Genomic DNA, 19,856 nt, shown 5'->3' with positions numbered 1-19,856 from the left:
GAGCATTGTTCTATTAGGCTCAATAGAACCTAATAGCAGGGGGCAACGCAGCGGATTTTTGCCGCGAATTTACGCGGCGTAAATCCATTCGTGGGAAGGAGGCCTTAATGCCTGACTAAAATGTCATAGCCGACAGTACTCTATCCATCAAAGCCACCTTCTTTAAACAGATCCCAGACCAATGAGCAGATCGCCTCCGGCCTGCTGCCAGCGCAGGAATCTGCTGGAGAATCCACACTTCCTCTGCAATAGACAGTGGGCAACCATCTATTACATGGTCGTCCCATGTCCTCAGAAGAAGTGAGAACTGCTCTCTGTGACGGCTAATTAATAGAAAACCAAGCAGGGGCACCCCTATTCATGACATTCATAGCTCTTCAAGCGGCATGACTGTCTTAGCCAATAAAGATTATTCATTCTACACTATACTGAATTATCCAATTTTCCATTAAACCAGATGAATTGCTAACAGTTTTAAGATCATCGCTTGCGATCATTCTGTAAGAATCTTCCTTATTTACTTCCAGTGGATAACAATCTCTCTGGTCTCTCTGTGATTTGACTAGACCGCATGGATATACTTTGTTTTACTTTTATTTAAAACCTCCTAATAGGGCCTGGTTGCTCGAGTGGAAAGGAAGGTTGGGCCCCCACTTCATTACATGCGCCATGGGCTCACTGATATGTGTGGGAACAAAAGGCTGCCATGTCGTGTCCGATCCCACAGAAAAGCTCATGTAACAAAAATTGCTGAAAAAGTTAACGTTGGTTATGATCGAACAGTGTCAGATCACAGCACATTAGTGTTTGCCACGTATGGGGCTGCAGAACCGCAAACTGGTCTGTGCCAACTAGTGTCCATCACTGAAACCACCTACAATGGAATTATGAGCATTAGAACTGGACCATGCAGCAATGGATGAAGGTGGCCTGGACAGATGAATCATGTATGGTATCTGGAATTTGAACAAGCAATTAATGGCTGCTGAAGCACTGCTCTGGAGCAGAATCAGAAGTAGCCAATGGCCTATAGGAATACCGCACCGAAAAGAGGAAGTCCCGTCCTCTGGCCATGTGCCAACCAGAATCCGGCCCCTCAACCGCCTAAACCTTTACAGCATATGTGTATTACATATATACAACTGTCTACATTTTCACCCATATTCCAGGACATGGCTATTTTTTTTTCTTCTCATTTTAGATTTTTCCTCCACCCTTTTAAAAAATCATAACTCTTATTTATCCATCAACCTAGATATCCTAGAGCTTGTTTTTTGTGGGATGAGTTATATTTTTCGAGGCTACCATTTAATGTACGATAAAACTTTAAAAAAATTCTAAGGAGTAAAATGAACAACAAAACAAAAACAAAATTCCACCATCTTTTGGTACGTCTTGTTTCTACGGCGCACAAACTGCAACAAAAATGATCTGATAACTTTATTCTATGGGTCAGTGCGATTACTACGATACCAAACATATATATATATTTTTTTTTTTTGCTCTAACACTTGTATTTTTTTCAAAGATATTTAATTTTTTTAACTATTTTATGCCGCCATCTTTTGACAGCCATAACTTTATTTTTCCATTGACATAGTTGTGCAAGGGCTCATTTTATGTGAGCAACAACTTGTGATGCTTTGATTGCTCCTGCAGTAGGATGTAATGCCATAGCATTACATCATACTGCAATCGGGCAGGCATTCTACCAAACCACCCCACGGGCATAGCTTAATCGGTATTCCGCCATGTCAGCCCTGGGGCCTTGTAGAAGGCCCCTGGCTGCCATGACACCCAGCTGCCATAACACCCACATAGCTCCCTGCGATCTCATCGGAATTAAGCCACGCGGCTTATCTGAGCTGTTGGCCGGCGGGTGTCAGCTGTAAAAAACAGTTGGTGCTCGTGTTGTATGGAGGGAGATCGACGCACAATCTTGGTGATGCAATAACTAAAGCCTATGGAGTAAATACCTGAGAGGTCAGGGGGTTGTCTTCATCTGGCATCATGTAACGACATAACCGTGACTTGCTTTCTGACTCCTCCTGATTGGAGTTTTTGTCACAGTCTTCCACCAATCTGCGGATTTCTTTAATATGTTGCTCCAACTCAGTAAGTGAAAGAGACTGCTTCAGAGACAAGCTGGTAAAATAGAATCCACAGTTTTACAAACCTCACTGTGCTTTGGAGACTTATTTACATATTTTAGTTCTTTAAAAGGTGTACAAAGAACCTGTTTGAATTTTGTAAGCCTGTTTGCACCTTACTGACAAGGCCAAAGTTTGGAAATCTGACCTGTGTCACTTTAACATAGAATAACTCCGTAAAGGTTCTGCATATCCCAGTGATTCTGGCATTGTTTTTTTCGCCACATGTTGTCCATTTAGGCGGTGAAAATAGTCAGATAGAATTTGTGTATATTTATTAAAAGTGCCACGATTGGGAACATTTTGAAAAAAGTTAGCAATGGCTCATAGGTGTCGAAATGAAAGATACCCTCACAATGACCTCATTTTAAAAAATACACCCCTTAAAGGGGTTGTCCCGCGCCAAAACGTTTTTTTTTTTTTTTTCGACCCCCCCCCCCCCCGTTCGGCGCGAGACAACCCCGATGCAGGGACTTAAAAAAAAAAAACAGCACAGCGCTTACCTGAATCCCCGCGCTCCGGTGACTTCTATACTTACCGGTGAAGATGGCCGCCGGGATCTTCTTCCTCCGTGGACCGCAGCTCTTCTGTGCGGTCCATTGCCGATTCCAGCCTCCTGATTGGCTGGAATCGGCACGTGACGGGGCGGAGCTACACGGAGCCGGCATCCTGTACGAGAGGCTCCATTGAAGAAAGCAGAAGACCCGGACTGCGCAAGCGCGGCTAATTTGGCCATCGGAGGCCGAAAATTAGTCGGCACCATGGAGACGAGGACGCCAGCAACGGAGCAGGTAAGTATAAAACTTTTGATAACTTCTGTATGGCTCATAATTAATGCACAATGTACATTACAAAGTGCATTAATATGGCCATACAGAAGTGTATAACCCCACTTGCTGCCGCGGGACAACCCCTTTAATATATTCACTGAGGGGTGTCATGAGTATTTTGACCCCACGTTTTTTTTTCAGCAACTAATGCACTTTAGAGGAGAAATAAAATGTCATATTTTTGCAAATGTGTCATTTTAAAGGCAGACTTTTTTTCTATAGTGTACATGAAAATGAAGATTTGCACTCCAAAATGGATACACGCGTTTGTCCTGTGTTCAGAGACATACCCATTGTGGCCCTAATCTTATATCTGTACGTAGGAGGCCCAAAGCGAAAGGAGCAGTCAGTGGCTTTCAGAACAGAAATTTTGCTTGAGGGTGATTTAGATCCCTTCAGTGGCTCAATGGTAGAGAACCCTCACAAATGACCACATTTTGAAAACTAGACCCCTTAATGAATTTATCCAGGGGTGTATTACATATTTCAAATCACCAATAACATAAAAAAAAAAAAAAATATTTCACCCCTCTATGGTATTTTCTTACTCCCATTTTGCAAGGTCATAAGGTCAGAGGGCCCTCTTTATGTAATTCTGTTTCCCAAACTCCAGTCCTCAACAACCCCCCCAATAGATCACTCCAGAAACATATCCTGAAAACATGTACACCTGTGGCAATTTCCAAGGAAATGACAATAATGACATCACCTGTGTAAGGCTACATTCACACAGAGAAACTTGGCCCAATATCACACTTGTCAACATGCGTTTTATCGCGGATGCAAGGCGTTTTTCAGGCAATAAAAAAATATATATTAATCGCTCATGTGTATGACTTCATTCAAGTTTTGCACTTGTGTGAATGTAGCCCAATACCAACGAAATCCTGTAAGCATGATGTGTTTGGGGAAAAGGAGGGGGAGGAGCTCTGTCTACCCTCTGTAACCACTCAGAATATAAGAGGGAGGAGACAGATCTGGGAGGAGGACAATTCATCTAATTACACAGGAAGCTAGGGTGTGAAGCATGTCAGATATTCACCGAATTCAGCTTGACGTTTACTGGGAAATATACCTAGTGGGAGCAAATTCTCCACCCGCCTCCCCTCATGTCGATTCACCAGTGCTGCAGGCACCATATTACAAGCGAAGTAAAAACAGCAAAGGCAAACAGTAAGGTACATATTTGAATAAAGAAAAAATAAAGATATTTTGTACGGCTTCATTTACATCTGCATATTCTGGTGTCTATGTATAGTAGAAACCAAGATGCAGTCCAAGATCTTTCTCAGGATGGACCCCACTGACTTACGACGGGGTCTTCTTGGTCCCATAAAAAGGTATCAACTGTTTTGGTGCAGCTATATGACAAAAAAAAAAAGGTAGCGAACCTCTACTGACTTTCATTACATTTACCTTCCAAGTACCTTTTGGACGGCCCGTTTCACAAGTGTTATCAGCTCAGTAAGACCTGGGGTAAAAGAAAGATCACGTCTACTGAATGCTGCAGTCTCATAGATTCTGACAATTCAGTAATAGTCTTAAGATCAGCAAACGGAGTGAGGTAAAGAATAACATGAAATCCTACCATCTCCGAGGAGGTGCTGAATACTGGATAGATATTGCTGTTGTACCTCAGGGGATGCTTGCAGTCCCTGGAAAAGAAATACCATTTAATTAGACAAAATAAGTGCGTTCAGTGGGATGATTTCCTATTACATGTCTTCCCGTTCTTTCAATGTAGAAAGATTAATAAAAAGTTTTTGAAAAATTGCATTGTTTTTACCTTAATGAAAACTGCTATTGTAAAAGCAATTGCCTTAAAGGGGTTGTCCCGCGATAGCAAGTGTAATTATACACTTCTGTATGGCCATATTAATGCACTTTGTAATATAGATCGTGCATTAAATATTGGCCATACAGAAGTTATACACTTACCTGCTCCGGTGCTGGCATCCCCGTCTTCATGGCGCCGACCAAAGCTGCCTTCTCCCTGGATTAGACGCGCTTGCGCAGTCTGCCCTCTTCTGTCAGGCTCCGGAGTGCTCGCGCCACACAGGTCTTCTGTGCATGCGCCGAAGACCTGTGCGGCACAAGCACGCCGGAGCGGCCCCTTCAGCGCAAGCGTGTCTAATCCAGGGAGAAGGCAGCTTTGGTTGGCGCCATGGAGACGGGGACGCCAGCACCGGAGGGGGTAAGTGTATAACTTCTGTATGGCCAATATTTAATGCACGATGTATATTACAAAGTGCATTAATATGGCCATACAGAAGTGCTTAACCCCACTTGCTATCGCGAGACAACCCCTTTAAGACAGATGGAGAACTGTTAGTGTACTGCCATTCAAAATATAAAAATAACTAGCATTTACTAGTAAATCGGACGTCAGAGCAGTAGCTTGGCGATTATGCTGACTTGTTATGATATTCCTCTGTTTTGTAGGGCCAAAGGTGACAGCTGAAGGTGCAGACACATTAGCTGTTACTTTTGAATTAGCTGTGCAGTAAATTGTCCATTATAGGCAAAATATCAGTTCCAGTTTCTGAGAAGCCAATTCAAAGGTGACAACCAATATGGCTGCACTTTCTGTTTGGAAGACAAAATTGGGTCTACTTAGAAAAAAAACCCTGGACATCACTTTCAAAATGTCCCATTCGCCAATGACTGGCAGCTGCTGAGAATCACATTAAAAGTAGGAAAGCCTCTTTTCTTTGGCAGATTGTGGGGTACATACAACTTTTCGATAACTGTTGCAGCCAGAGTCACTGTGTAGCACTGGCTTAGCAATTTCTCTCCTCCACTGTTGAATATATATCATGAGAGAATATTAAAGAAACACTTCAGATTGTTTTTTTTCTCTGGAAATCCATCACAGTATCCCCAACATCTGCGTAAAAAATTCCATTTTGTAGCCCGTCCACTCAATTTCTGTATTTTAGTCTTTTTTCTGGCCTCTGGGTTACATGACTAGCACTCTGACAATGCTCTGTGTCCTGCAGTTTTATGATAATTACCATGAAGACAAGTTTTTTTTCTTGCCCATAGTAGCCAATCACAGATGAGCTTTCCTTTTTCAAGAGCAGAATTCAAAATAAAACTGCTCTAAGATTGGTTGATATGGGTAACAAAGACAGTTTTCCTTTATGACAGTTGTCATAATCTGCCTCATTAACTGCAGGATACAGAGGGTTGCCAGAATGCTGGTCATGTAACCTGAAGGCCGGAAGAAAGGTGCAGAATACACAGCCTAGAGGGGATGAGCTACAGAACCTCGAGCCACAATCCTTCAGGTGTCTTCCAGCTGAAAATGGATGAAATCAGGTGGTCATTAATCCTTTCCAATCCAATTTTGGATTCAAGGTTTCCTAAAAGGCTTTCTTTTTGCTGTCATACAACAGTGCCATCTGCTGGATAAAGCCAGTGTGTGTACATCAGAGAGGCTCCGACAGCAGAGTGGCTGGCAACAGATGGTAAGAATACCCTGTCGGACGTCTTCCGACATTGGAGCTGTACAAGCTTCAATCAGAAGGTAGGAAGACGTCAGACAGTGGATTGGAAAGGGTTAACACTTGTGTTCACTAAAAAATTTCTACAAGTCTGTATCAAGAGCCTGCAAAAATCCTAGAGAATGACAAACCGTATGGGCAAGTCTATTTCCAGTGTACTTTTATTATTTATTTCTAGATTTAAGAGGAAAATTTACTAAGTCTGTCACTTCCTACGCCAGGCTTAGTAAGATTTGGTGCGGTGATTACATAAAAAGGCCTCTGTGTGCCTTCACAGAAATGCAGGCCGGATGCTGGCGTAAATTATACATAAATCTGCCGGGACAACTACACCCCTCCATACAGCTCCACCCACTTCTCAAAAGAGAGACAGAATGAAGAAAAGTCACAACATATTTGTGCAGGCGACCTTTCTGCAAAATTTTGTGACTTTTCTACACCAGTAAACATTGTTAAATGCCCCCTCAGTACGTCTTGAAATTACTTTTTTGGAACGTAAAAACAAGATGCTTGAAAGTGTGTGCTAAACAAATGATAAAAACACCGCAGACTGTGAAGTTTAAAAAAAATAAAAAGATCTAGTATCCAATCAAATAAACGGTGTGTACTTTTTACCTACATTGTCATTTTTTGCCACGGAAGAATTATCTAAGTAAATATATCCACCGATAATGTTTAGCTGAACTCGCAGGAGCACCACAAGCATACACGTACTATACACCGCTGCTATACTTCGGGTGAAACCTGAGAAGGATAGAGAAAAACATCATGAATACAGACAATATATTTATCCATCTGAACACTGTACTACAATACACAAAACCTACACAGCTTGTAAGAGAGTTGTCTTTTTTAGTACTAAAACGAGGATTTTAGTGTTAACCCCGCCCCAATAATAATACTATTACAGGCAAGTATACATATGCCCCAACCCACCGTAGCAAGTATAAGGCATTTTAATCAGAAAACCAAGCAAAAGATCAGATTTCACTTACTAATTATCTTTAGATCTTCCCATATTTCTATCTTGTTTGACGGTCTACCGAAAAAATTTTATTTTACAGTTAACAACAAATACATCACCAAAGCTATGCAATATATAACATATACCACGATGCAGCTAGCTTTCATTTGAAATTTTAAATGGCTTGTGATGCGCTGAATGTTATTTTAAAGTTTGCTGACTCTGTAGTCATAGGTCACACTAATACACGTAAGCAAACTAAGGCACGTGGCAGTAGTAGCGATCAGAGCACCGCGATTAGCCAGAGCAAACAGATCCTTGCTACAAATTCTCTTCAGGATCTATCGAACAGTAGGTCAGCATTACAAATGTGTCCATAGGTGTGTTACTGCAGGGGATAAGTCTATTAAAGGGGTTGTCAGACAAAATGTTTTTCTAAAAACAAGTCCCCATTGCGAAATATATAAAAAACCGGCTGATACTTACTTCTCCCAGCTCCCTGCTACAACGTTTTGTTTACAGGCTGCAGCAGTCTGTGTATGGAATATCACAGGCTGCTCCAGCCAATGACAGATCAAGCATTAAGCTCTGTCATTGGCGGCAGCAGCCTGTGACATCCAGTACACAGGCTGCTACAGCCTGTAAACAATATGTCAGAGCGGTGACCTGAAGATGTTGGTGGGGGACAAGTGGCGAAGTAGGAGAAGGGGGTATAAGCTCGTTTGTTATTTTTTTGCAACAAAGGACTAAATTTTTAGAAAAACATTTTATCTTGGACAACCCTTTCAAGCAAATGGTTCACCAGCAATAACAGCTAATTCCAGGAAACATGTCACATGAACAGGGAACATCATAGTAAGTAACCATCAGTGGTGGTATAACGTATTCCCTCCAGTAACATACCAATGGATGTACTTGTAAATGCTCACATGTGATTGGTCCTGCAAGTATTTGTTGAATGGTATGGATCACAGTTGTCAGACCCTCACCAATCCGAATGCCAGTGCATATCCTACACATACAATTTAAAGATAAAAATACCCCTTTTAATTCCATTTTGTTAATTTTGTCAATAAACAACTTCTTACTTATACAGTATTAGGCCTCATGTCCATGGGCTTTAAATCCGCAGCAGTTCTCCCGCACGCAAATCCGCGCCCCATAGGGATGCATTGGACACCCGCAGGTAGTTAAATACCTGCAGATGTCATTTTTCCCATCGGGTGTGGATCCACGTGCGGGAAAAAAAATGGACATGCTCCATTTAGGTGCGGGTCTCCCGCAGGCTTCTATTGAAGCCTATGGAAGCCGTCCGGATCCCCGGGAGACCCGTACCAGAAGTAAACTCACCTGCTCCAGGCAATGCGGTTCTTCCCTTCTTTGCGGACGGATCTTCTTTCTTCGGCCCGGCGGATGTGCCCGGTGCATGCGCGCGGCACGCTGCCGGCGTGCCGAGCACATCCGCCGGGCCGATGAAAGAAGAAAAGGCCGTGAAGAAGGGGAGACACGCATCGACCGGAGCAGGTGAGTTTATTCTTATTTTTAGGCATCATGTCTGCGGGGCAGGAAGGACCCGCTACGGATTCTACATGAAGAAACCGCGGCGGGCCTGATTTTCCCCGTGGACATGAGGCCTTATTAGGGTGACTACTAGAGATGAGCGAACCTACTCAGCCACGCCCCTTTTTCGCCCGCGCGCCGCGATTTTCAAGTACTTCCGTACTCGGGCGAAAAGATTCGGGGGGGGGGCGCCGTGGGTGAGTGGGGGGGGGGAGGGAGAGAGAGAGAGGGCTCCCCCTCCCCCCCCCCCCGCTGCTACCCCCCGCTCCGCCACGCCTCCCCCCGCCCCCCGAATCTTTTCACCCGAGTACGGAAGTACTCGAAAATCACGGTGCTCGATCGAGTAATTACTCGAAACGAGTAGGTTCGCTCATCTCTAGTGACTACCCACTACAGTTTTTTTTTCACTGCGAAATTTGCAGCGTTTTTTTTCCTCCAGGGGTCTATGGGACTTGTTAATGTTAAAATCGCGATCATGCAAAATCGCAATTTACCGCGAAATCACGATTTTGCGCAATCACGATTTTAACATTAACAAGTCCCATAGACACCTGCAGAAAAAAAAAAAAAAGCTGCGATTTTCGCAGTGAAAAAAAAAAACGTAGTGGGTAGTCACCCTGAAAAGGAATGCAACAGTCTACAATAAATGAAAAAAATTGTACAAATCATTGCATTAAAGAAATGCACTATGAGTTCATTCTCACGGGTGCAACAACATTTTGGCTGTGTAAATACGCTAGTTTACGCCCGAGTATTTCACCCCTCATGCATTTTTTTTGTGCGCAAATACAGTATGTATGCGCACAAACAAAAAAGTGCGCAGTAGTGCCCATGTATGTGTTGATCAAATATGCAGTGAATATGGAGGTTATCTGCATATTCACTACATATTTCCACCAGGTCATTCTCTTCAATGGACTTCTGTGGTGCATAATACGCACCAAAATAGGACATGCTGCATATTTTTATTTTTTCCCGCTGTCAAGCATCACCTAAAAAAAAAAAAAAAAGACGTTTATGTGAACTAACCCATTGAAATCAGTGGGTTATATTCATCGTGTACTACTAAGCTGTGTGAAAACACTTGTTAACAAGCGCTAAAGGTGTGTTCACACCTTGTGGAAATGCTGTGGTTATGTTATAGGATTTACGCAGCAGAACCACAGGTTAGAGAGTTACGGTGCAGTTACAGCAGAAAAGCTACACTTTTTTCACTACGCCTGTGAACACTATTGGCTTTCACTTAAACCCCTTAGTGACGGGGCTATAGTAAAACTACGTCCTGCTGTCGCAGGACATGTATGGAGGGAGGTAGCGGCGCTATCTCCCTCCATACAGCTCGGGCGTCAGTTGTTTGTTACAGCTGACACCCGCGGGCAATAGCCGCTCTCGGCCGAACGCGACTATGAACCCTTTAAACACCGCTGTCAATTCTAACAGTGGCATTTAACTCCCCCAGACGCTGTCCCGCACGCCCCCCCCCCCCCGCGGTGAGATCGGGGAAGCCGTGCGGGTGTCATGGCAGCCGGAGGCCTAATGAATGGCCCCAGGGCTGCCTTAACAGACTGCCTATCAAGCCATCCACACAGGGTGGCTTGATAGACTGCCTTTCAAAAAGCAGTATGACGTAATGCTATTGCATTACGTCATACTGCAGGAGCGATCAAAGCATTGCATGTTAAAGTCCCCCAGGGGAACTTCAAAGTAAAGTAAAAAAATCTATAAAGTTTTTTTAATTGTTAAAAAAAAAGTTATAAAAGTTTAAATCACCCCCCTTTTGCCATATCAATTACTAAAAAAGCTAAATCATAAAATAAAAATATGTATTTGATCGCCGCGTCTGTAAAAGTAACACATTATTTTTCCTGCACGGTGAACGTCGTCTGAAAAAAAAAAAAAATATATAGAACGCCAGAAATACACTTTTTTAGTTACACTGTCTCCTAGAAAAAACGCAATAAAAAGCGATCAAAAAGTCGTATGTATTCCAAATTGATACTTATCGGAAACTACAGGACATCCCGCAAAAAATAAAAAAGGTATTCTGCGCACAAAATGAAAATAATTGAAAAAAATTAAATATCTTAAAAATAAAATACAAGTACTACAGCAAAAACAATACTATATAAGTTTGGTATCGTAGTAATCGTACTAACCCATAGAATAAAAATATCAGGTCGTTTTTGTTGCAGTTTGTGCGCCGTAGAAACAGGACGCACCGAAAGATGGTGGAATGTCGTTTTTTTTCCATTTCTCACCGCGTAGAATTTTTTCAAAGTTTTTCAGTACATTATATGGTACAATAAATAGTGCCATTGAAAAATACAACTCATCACGCAAAAAACAAGCCCTAATACAGCGACGTCGATGGATAAATAAAGGAGCTACGATTTTTTAAAAGGAAGTAGGAAAAAACAAAAATGGAAAAAAGCAAAAAAGCCCGGTCACTAAGGGGTTAATCGCATTCACTTTAATAGTATAACATTTGTGTGATGGAAGAACCACACTATTTCCGCACTGTGTGAACACATCCTATGGGCGCCTTCACACAAACTATATTCTTGCACAATTTGTGCAATGACCACAGAACTTGCACACATATGAAATCCATTCTTTTGAACGGATTCATTCACACAAGCAACTTTTTCCTTGCAGGGATGGAAAAAGAAATTAAAAAAAAAAAATCTCAGCATGTTTGATCTTTTGGCGTTCCCTCCGAACACCTCACTCATTGTTTTCAATAGGAACTTGAAAGACATCACAAGGTACTCATGTTGTGCGACGTGATGTTTCCCATTGTCAATGGGAAACAATTAAGATCCTATGAAGCACGTGAGAATGGCAATTTCACCGAAGCGCTGTGATTTTTAATCAAAATGCTTCACATCGATGTGAAAAATTGCACTTTGGCAAGCATAGTATCAACTGAATTTCTCAGCCAAATATCGCACTTGCCTGTGTGAATGTAGCCTGGATCTGTTTTTCATGAATACAATTGACTTTAAGGCCTTGTTCATGCTGTTGTATTTCATAGCTGATCTGGATGCGGATTCCACACCCAAATTGGTTACAAAATCCACAACACCTTAGTATTTTATTGAATGCTAGAAAAATGTGTCATAATTCATACAGCACAGAGTTTTTTAAAATCCATATTGTGCAAGAAAAATAAATAGACACGTCGATTCTTGACTTTGGGCACTAAAAAACATGTTGGGTGTCCGCACTAACTTAAGCCAAATGTGTGCAGATCCACATAGAAAACGACAGCAGAACTTCAAGGCTAGTCTGCCACCGGTAAAAATCTGATGTGGATCTGACACTTATGTATTCCCGTCTCTCAATAGGATCTCAAATGAATTAAATCAGGAATATAAACAAGAACAAACCGTGTGAACCCAGCTTCCAGTATTGCATCGTTGTCACCACGCGTTTGCTAGTAATTCACAAATGTATTGCGAATTTCGAAGCTTCTTTTGAAATCCTGCTATTAAGATTACCTGTTTTTCAGCAGACTTGTTAGGCTTTCTGAATTCAGCTGTTGCATTAAGGCCTCTCTCAGAGCTGGGAGCATTGATAATACTACAAAAAAGAAGAAAAGGGGGCTAGCAACGATCATTATAGAGGTCTTCTGAGACCCAAAAACTGGCTAAAGGCAGGAGCTGTGATAAAATAACAAAAGAAATATTCCTCACCTGCTTTATCTCCCGACACTCTTTGTTAGCGGTCATGCAGTGATGACATACAAACTACCCTCATGTGTCCGTTATACCCTCATGTGCCCGTAATATCACCTCTGAGGCCAGTGATTGGCTGTTATGTTCACAAATGGGTAGGACCAGTATTATCGTATCTTGTCACTATAGGAAGTAGTGGTGGAGAGAAGACTGACAGGCCTGTGACACCCCCTGTAGCGTATTGGCTTTAGAGTTGCCTCCCGTGCAGGTTCTGGCAGCCCACTAACGTTATCCGAATTCGGAGGATGCAGAGCCAGCAGCGGCAGGGGACGACAGCGGCAACTCTGGGAGCGGTGGCGGCGCCGCGGTGCAGGACATCCACAGGCAGCAGCAACACTGGGAGCGCCAGGAGATCCTGAGGATGCAGAGCCAGCACCGGCAGGGGGGACGACAGCGCAAGTGTGGGAGGGGTGGCTGACGGCAGGACATCCAGGGGCAGCGGCAACAGTGGGAGATTCACAGGATGCACAACAGCAAGCCTCGAAGCGGTGGCGGCGGCAGGACTTCAACAGACAGCGTCGGCAGGAGGGTAATCGACAGCTGTCTGTAATCCCCCAAGTGCAGCTGAAACGCTGTGAGCGGCAGCCACAGGACACACGCAGCCAGCGGCGGAAGCAGAGCCTCAGCAGTGAGGTAGCGGAGGCATTGCCGCAGTGCAGGGGAATTCCTCCAGCGCAGACGTTCTGGCTACCACCTGGGCAGGGGAGATGGAAGGGGGACGGCTGCTCCATGGACAGTGATAGCTCCAGCGTGTGCCTAGATTTTTCCCTGGCCTGGAGGTTTAGGGTTTGTTTTGCTGTTAGGCTTAGATTATTTACTGTAATTGCTTCCATGTTACCAGCTAATAATGTAAGCCAAACAGAATCATGAATCCCTAACCCTCCAGGCCAGAGAGAAATCTATACACACACTGCTGCTAGGACCTTACAGAAGTCAGCCAATGGGGAGCTAGGGGTGTGACAGGGGTGTTCCTGCATCCAAGACCTGTCACACCCCTAGCTTCCGGTGGCGTCAAAAATAATACTGGTAGGACCTCTACCAAAGACCAGTAGGACCATGGAGCGGCAGGTATATGCCAGGTGACTAATGTTTCTTTTGTTATTTTATCAAACTTCTGTCTCTAGAAAATTAGTTTCTAGTCTCAGAAAACATTGAGATTACTTACTGGTAATCGGTTTTTCATAAGCCCATGACAGCATTCATTAGAGACCGCCTCCCATCCTGACAGTTAACAGAAACCTCACAGATTGCATTAAAGGCAAGACCATCCTCCATCTCTTCAGTTCTTGGCAAGATTCATGAGTGAATGGTGGCCATGGTGAATATATCATATCCTACCATTCGTTTAGATGAAAACATTTTTTTTTTCACATATGCACTTAAAATTTTGAAAAATACAAGTGGCAGGGTGCTGTCAGGGGCGCATGGAAAAAGATTACTGGTAACTAATCTCAATATTTCCCTTACGGCCATGACAGATTAAACTAGATTAATAACCTTTTTGGGAGTGGGTTTTTGGTTCAAGAAGTCTTCTGCTGAAGGATAACTGATCCTCTTACTGAAGGTTCAGTCTATAATGCTTAAAGAGAGTATCTGAGGGAGCTCTAAGTGGCTGTCTTAAAAATCGAATCAAGTCTCTCAGCTCAAGTTGCTCATATTGACCTGGTAGAATGGGTCCCAAAAGCTAAAGTACCGAGTTCAGGGGGCAGGAAGGATCTCCAAACTTTACAGCAGCTCCTTATAGAGACTGGCTACACAGGTAACCCAAACACCCAGAGGGAAGCAGGCCCTGCAGCACCCAAGAGCGATCCAGGCGAGAATCCTGAAATGGGATAACCACCTATTCCATGGACAGGAAACAAGAATTGAAGAGGATGGTCCTGACTTTAAAGTGATCTGGGAGGTGTTCTCTCATGAATGCTGTCATGAGTGTAATCGAAACCCCTTTAAACAGTCAATAAGCCAACATATAATGATATTTATATAACTGTAATCATACGTAAATGCTTTCACTGAAGATCCACTATGGAGATTCAGAAATGTTAACTTTTAATTTTTTAACAAGAGCCCTTATTACAGGGGCCATTAATAAAAAGTTAAACTTTCTGAATCTCTGCAACTTCAATATAACAGTTCCTTTATTGTGCCTCTTAATGGGAAACGGTCACATCCCCACAGCATCATATTAGATCATAAGTTATGGTGCCGTTAGGGGACGTGACGGGGAGACGGGCAATTTATTTTTATATATTCATCCGCTCTTGCAATGCAGCGTAAGCGCTGATGGCAGCTGTTGTGGGCAGGTGTTGGCTGGCATTGTATGGAGCAGAATCGACAACCAATTCAAATCAATACAAACCCTGAACCTTCATGATGTAACTGTATGTCATGGAGCGTAAACGGGCCGACAATCATTTGACTTTTAGCCTACCTAAAAACTAAACAACTTACAAGCTCACTTGCACTGTAGGCTCCCATGTTTACAGGGGAAGACAGTCTCCTGGAATCGCTTGTTTCAATGATTATTTGGGTGACTATTGGCTTGTTTAAAAGTATCCTCATTTCAGTGACCAATAACTCAAAGAAGTTCAAAATTCCAAAAAATTTTAAAAGACAAGATCCTCTAATATAACAACCTGTCATGTTACATGTCCTCTGGTTGCTCTCAAAGTGATACTGTCTCCGTGCTTGTGCGATATATTCAGCAGCTTCTCTCTCTTGAATTTCACGGATTTTCTTTTGAGCATACTTTCCAAGAATGTACACACCTAGAAGGAAAGATAGTAATAAAAAATATAATTATTAACCAACATTGTTGTGCCATGATTGGTAGACCTACATGCCAGGGTCACTTCAGATACGTGTAACGAGGGCACATTTTCACATACCCATTATGGCTGTAAATCACAGCCCAATTATGAATATAATAACCAACAGCATCATAAAGATCGATGTTACTGTTAGTTTGGGTCATCAGACCCACAGGACTTGTTAACATAACACAGGCACAAAAATGTGTACTATCTTTGAAAGTATGCATGTGGAGGAAGCCACTTTGTACCCCAATACCTGCTATTTGGAGGGAGGAGGCTCAGGAATATTAGATTGCAGACTTGCTTGCCACAAGCTTTACCCCTCTCCTTATTGATATAAAGCATGTATGCTAGATCCAGCTATAAGTATTTATGAGGGACTCTGAAGAGACAGCCGTTGGCTGAGTACACAGTCATGTGCCTGGCCAGCTTAACATACATAGTGATTCCAACACCTGATAAGGCAAGCTTTTAAATACAGGTCTTATATACATGCGCTCTTGTGGTCAGAATATCATATGCCATTCTATTCAGTAAAAAATAAAGAAACCCGATGGACCATTATAAGTCATGGGGGGCAGACCCAGTAAATGGATCATAATTAGAGATGAGCGAGCGTACTCGGAAAAGCACTACTCGCTCGAGTAATTTGCTTTATCCGAGTATCGCTGTGCTCGTCCCTGAAGATTCGGGTGCCGGCACGGAGCGGGGAGCTGCAGGGGAGAGCGGGGAGGAACAGAGGTAAGATCTTTCTCTCCCTCTCTCCCGCCCGCTCTCCCCTGCTCCCCGCTGCGACTCACCTGTCAGCCGCAGCGGCACCCGAATCTTCAGGGACGAGCACAGCGATACTTGGATAAAGCAAATTACTCGAACGAGTAGTGCTTTTCCGTGTACGCTCGCTCATCTCTAATCATAATGAATGCCTCATAAATTCAGAACAAGATAGACCCCACGCTGCCGGTGTACATTGGTAGTAATGTCATTTCGATCTAACTTTGTTTTTATTGAAGCAGATTTCGGACAAAGTCTATAATCAGTTCGTTAAGGCCTCCTGCCCATGGACATGTTGGACTCCGCCAGCGGAATATTGCAGCCGAATCAGACATGGCACCCCACAAAGACCCCATACTCACTTCTCTGGATCCGCCGTGAGAGTCCCACGCAGCGAGATGGCGTGCATGCACAGTGCATGACGCACCGGCGGTGGGCTGAGGCGTAATCACGCGATACTTCCGCTGTACTCACAGCGGAAGCATGGCGTAACAGACAGCTTCCATTGACTACAATGGAAGCTGTCCACGCGTTTTTCCGTGACGAATAGAACATGCCGCAATTTCTTTCACGCTACGGAATTCCGCGGTAGAATTCTGCAGCATGAACATTGCATGCAAAAAGCTATTAGGTTGAATAGAACCTAATATCTGCGGGTTAATGCCGTGGATTTCTGCCTCGTGAAAAGCAGCAGAAATCCGTCCGTGGGAATTAGTCCTGAAAGCCTTGTCTGACAGTTCAAAAAAAAAAAGCTCAGATATTGCAAAATAAAACAATATCCACCCCTTCAATTCCCTAACAACTCAGCATACAGGCTCTGGTGGTCCCCGCCAGTTGTCGTTTACAAGCTGCCAGTAAAGGTTTGATATACAGGCAAATGACCACTGCAAGTAATCACCGGCTGGAGCAGCCATGTGCTGTAATACTGTTCTCACCATTGAGCGTTCAGCAGTGATGCTGTAGCATGTCCGTAAGTAACGCACAGTGCTTAATGGTGATGCCAATAATTATGGCACATGACCTCTGAACAGCACATAATTACTGGCAGCCTATAAACAAAGACCGGCAGGGATCTGAAAAAAGTAAGAACTGTTTTATCTTCATTTTAGGATGTTGGCTGCTTCTTCTTTGAACTCTTGGACAATGTATAGCTCCATCTTTCCGATATTTTTCTCTATAAATGGCTTTTATAACAAAGCCATATAACAAATCAAAGAGGAATGTTGGGGAGAGACGATTGCTCAGAAGCACCCCAACAGTAATGGAGATTGCTGGAAGTGAGACAGTAAGCTAATGTGGGAGATGACAGTAAAGTTTTTTATTTTGTATGTATAGTTTCATATATTCAGCTATAGAGGCCTCAGATGAATAAGTGTGAGCGAAATTAAATTCTTCTATAATTAGGTTTCTATTTCAGTCTAAATTTGCCTATGTCAGCAGGCATTCGCCATATACAATGAAGAGTGTGATGAAAATTCTCTAGATAAGAAACAATACAACATAAGGGCTGTTTCAGACGACCGTATATCGGCCGGGTATTCACGCCGGCCGATATACGGCGTCTCTGTCTGCAGGGGGAGGAGGCTGGAAGAGTCGGGAGCAGTGCTCTGGGCTCCCGCCCCCTCTCTGCCTCCTCCCCACCCCCTCTCCGCCCCTCTGCACTATTTTCAATGAGGGGAGGCTGGACGGGGGAAGAGCTAATTCAGGGCAATTTAGCCCCGCCCCGGCTCCTCTCATTGCAAATAGTGCAGGGGGATGGAGAGGGGGCGGGAGCTCAGAGCACTGCTCCTGGCTCTTCCAGCCTCCTCCCCCTGCAGACAGAGAGGCCATATATCGGCCGGTGTGAATAGCCGGCCGATATACGGTCGTCTAAAATAGCCCTAAACATGAGAAAAACATGGATTCTTATTAAGCACATGAAACCAGCAGAGAGTCTCCAAAAGACAACATTTCCATTAGAACAATGAAGCCAACAGACTGAACCAGAGATGAGTTAATGAGCATGCTCATTGTTTACACTTCAAAGGAAAACCAGTGTAAACAAAAAGAATGATGTAGCTGTGTTTGGCTTTGTAACACCCCTTTCTGTATCAACCTGAAATCTACCTTTTTGTCTATAAAAGCTGTGTCTTTGGCCGCTTTCACACGGGGAACAAAATTGCGCGATTTTCTCGTGATGTTACAGTGCTACAAATTTGCATGTATGTAAAGCCCATGCTTTCCGATTCCTTCATATTCGCAATGTTTTGCAGGCTACTACATTGCAAGATAAAAAATATGTGGCATGCTGAATATTGCCACGATTTGCTATGTTTTGTAGCCCATGTTTCCCTATGGAGTCTTTCTTTATGTTGCATCGCATGAAAACGCAGTTTTCCTGGTCAGGGGGGTGGGTCAACATCCCCGCTTCCAGGAAGCGCTGGCTCTGATTGGTTCATCAAGCACTGCAGTGATTGGCTGAGCCGCAGCACTTGAGAATCAATCACAGTCATCGCATTGAATGACTTTGATTGGTCCATCAAGCACTGCAGTGATTGGTTCTCAAGCACCGAGGCTCAGCCAATCACAGCCAGCGTTTCTTGGAGGAAGGGTTTTTGAAACCCCTGACCGGGAAGCACCGGCTGAAGATTACAAATAACTCCCGAAGCTGCAGTGGAGTGGACAGCGCCTCTTAGGTGATGTATTTTTTTTATGCAACTAGGGCTTATTTTCGGGGTATGGCTTATATTTCACGCTCCCCCAAAAATCTTGGTAAAAGAGCATGACTTTGTAGCCATACAAAATCGCACAGAACTCAACTGTGATACCGCTGTGACTTTCTCGTGCCGATATTGCTGCCGGCCATGTGAAAGAGGCATTAATACAATAAATTGGAGTCCGCATTTGCAACATCTTGTCATGATGTGTAGCCTTTGTTGTGCTCTGTGAGTTTGGACCAACCACATTATACCGTGGGTGCCATATTGTCTAAGGGAATTAGAGTGCTAACACTAAGTAAGCAGTTTTTACAAAAAGAAGGTTACCTCCAGCAAATGCGCCAAAGATGATGAATTTTCTCTTGTGACGCTTCAAGAAATTCCAAACAGAGAGCATGGCTGAGGAACGACTGACCTGAGAACGAAAGAAGAAAGGATTATAGCCATAATCATAAAAAACAGACAAGTGGACAGATGAGCCATTACAATAAAAAGTCCTGCAGACAATGGCGTAGATCAAACCGCACTATTCTATCTTAAAATGGGGGTTACTTATCACCACTGAAGGGAATAAAACAGGCTTCGTAGGCATCTACTCCGCTTTCAGTTTTGATCAACTAAAAACAATACAGTAAAAAACAAAGTCGGCACAGCCTACGGTACAGTATGCGGCCACCCACACGCAGCGTCGGCGCGGCCTACGGTACGGTATACAGCCACTCACACTCAGCGTCGGAGCGGCCTACGGTACAGTATACGGCCACTCACACTCAGCGTCGGAGCGGCCTACGGTACAGTATACGGCCACTCACACTCAGCGTCGGAGCGG

General features: G+C 43.6%; 2 protein-coding genes across 2 annotated transcripts in view; one reads left to right on the top strand and one right to left on the bottom strand.

Moving 5' to 3' along the window:
• ADAT2 (adenosine deaminase tRNA specific 2) overlaps positions 1–19,856 on the top strand; it is a 628,714-nt gene that overhangs the window by 591,407 nt on the left and 17,451 nt on the right. The gene's annotated exons all lie outside the window — the stretch shown is intronic.
• PEX3 (peroxisomal biogenesis factor 3) overlaps positions 1–19,856 on the bottom strand; it is a 29,986-nt gene that overhangs the window by 7,558 nt on the left and 2,572 nt on the right. Inside the window, exons 2-9 of the mRNA XM_066605471.1 lie at positions 19,355–19,442; positions 15,384–15,515; positions 12,511–12,592; positions 7,482–7,525; positions 7,106–7,230; positions 4,569–4,635; positions 4,397–4,451; positions 1,977–2,145 (exon numbers count right to left, since the gene is read on the bottom strand). Coding sequence (XP_066461568.1) covers positions 1,977–2,145; positions 4,397–4,451; positions 4,569–4,635; positions 7,106–7,230; positions 7,482–7,525; positions 12,511–12,592; positions 15,384–15,515; positions 19,355–19,424 — 744 coding nt within the window. The 5' untranslated portion in view covers positions 19,425–19,442. The remainder of the gene's footprint in view (positions 1–1,976; positions 2,146–4,396; positions 4,452–4,568; positions 4,636–7,105; positions 7,231–7,481; positions 7,526–12,510; positions 12,593–15,383; positions 15,516–19,354; positions 19,443–19,856) is intronic.

The sequence above is a fragment of the Eleutherodactylus coqui genome, chromosome 1, assembly GCF_035609145.1.
Source record: "Eleutherodactylus coqui strain aEleCoq1 chromosome 1, aEleCoq1.hap1, whole genome shotgun sequence".
Classification (NCBI taxonomy): domain Eukaryota; kingdom Metazoa; phylum Chordata; class Amphibia; order Anura; family Eleutherodactylidae; genus Eleutherodactylus; species Eleutherodactylus coqui.
Note: the sequence above shows the minus strand (reverse complement) of the source record. Positions and strands in the feature narration are given on the sequence as shown.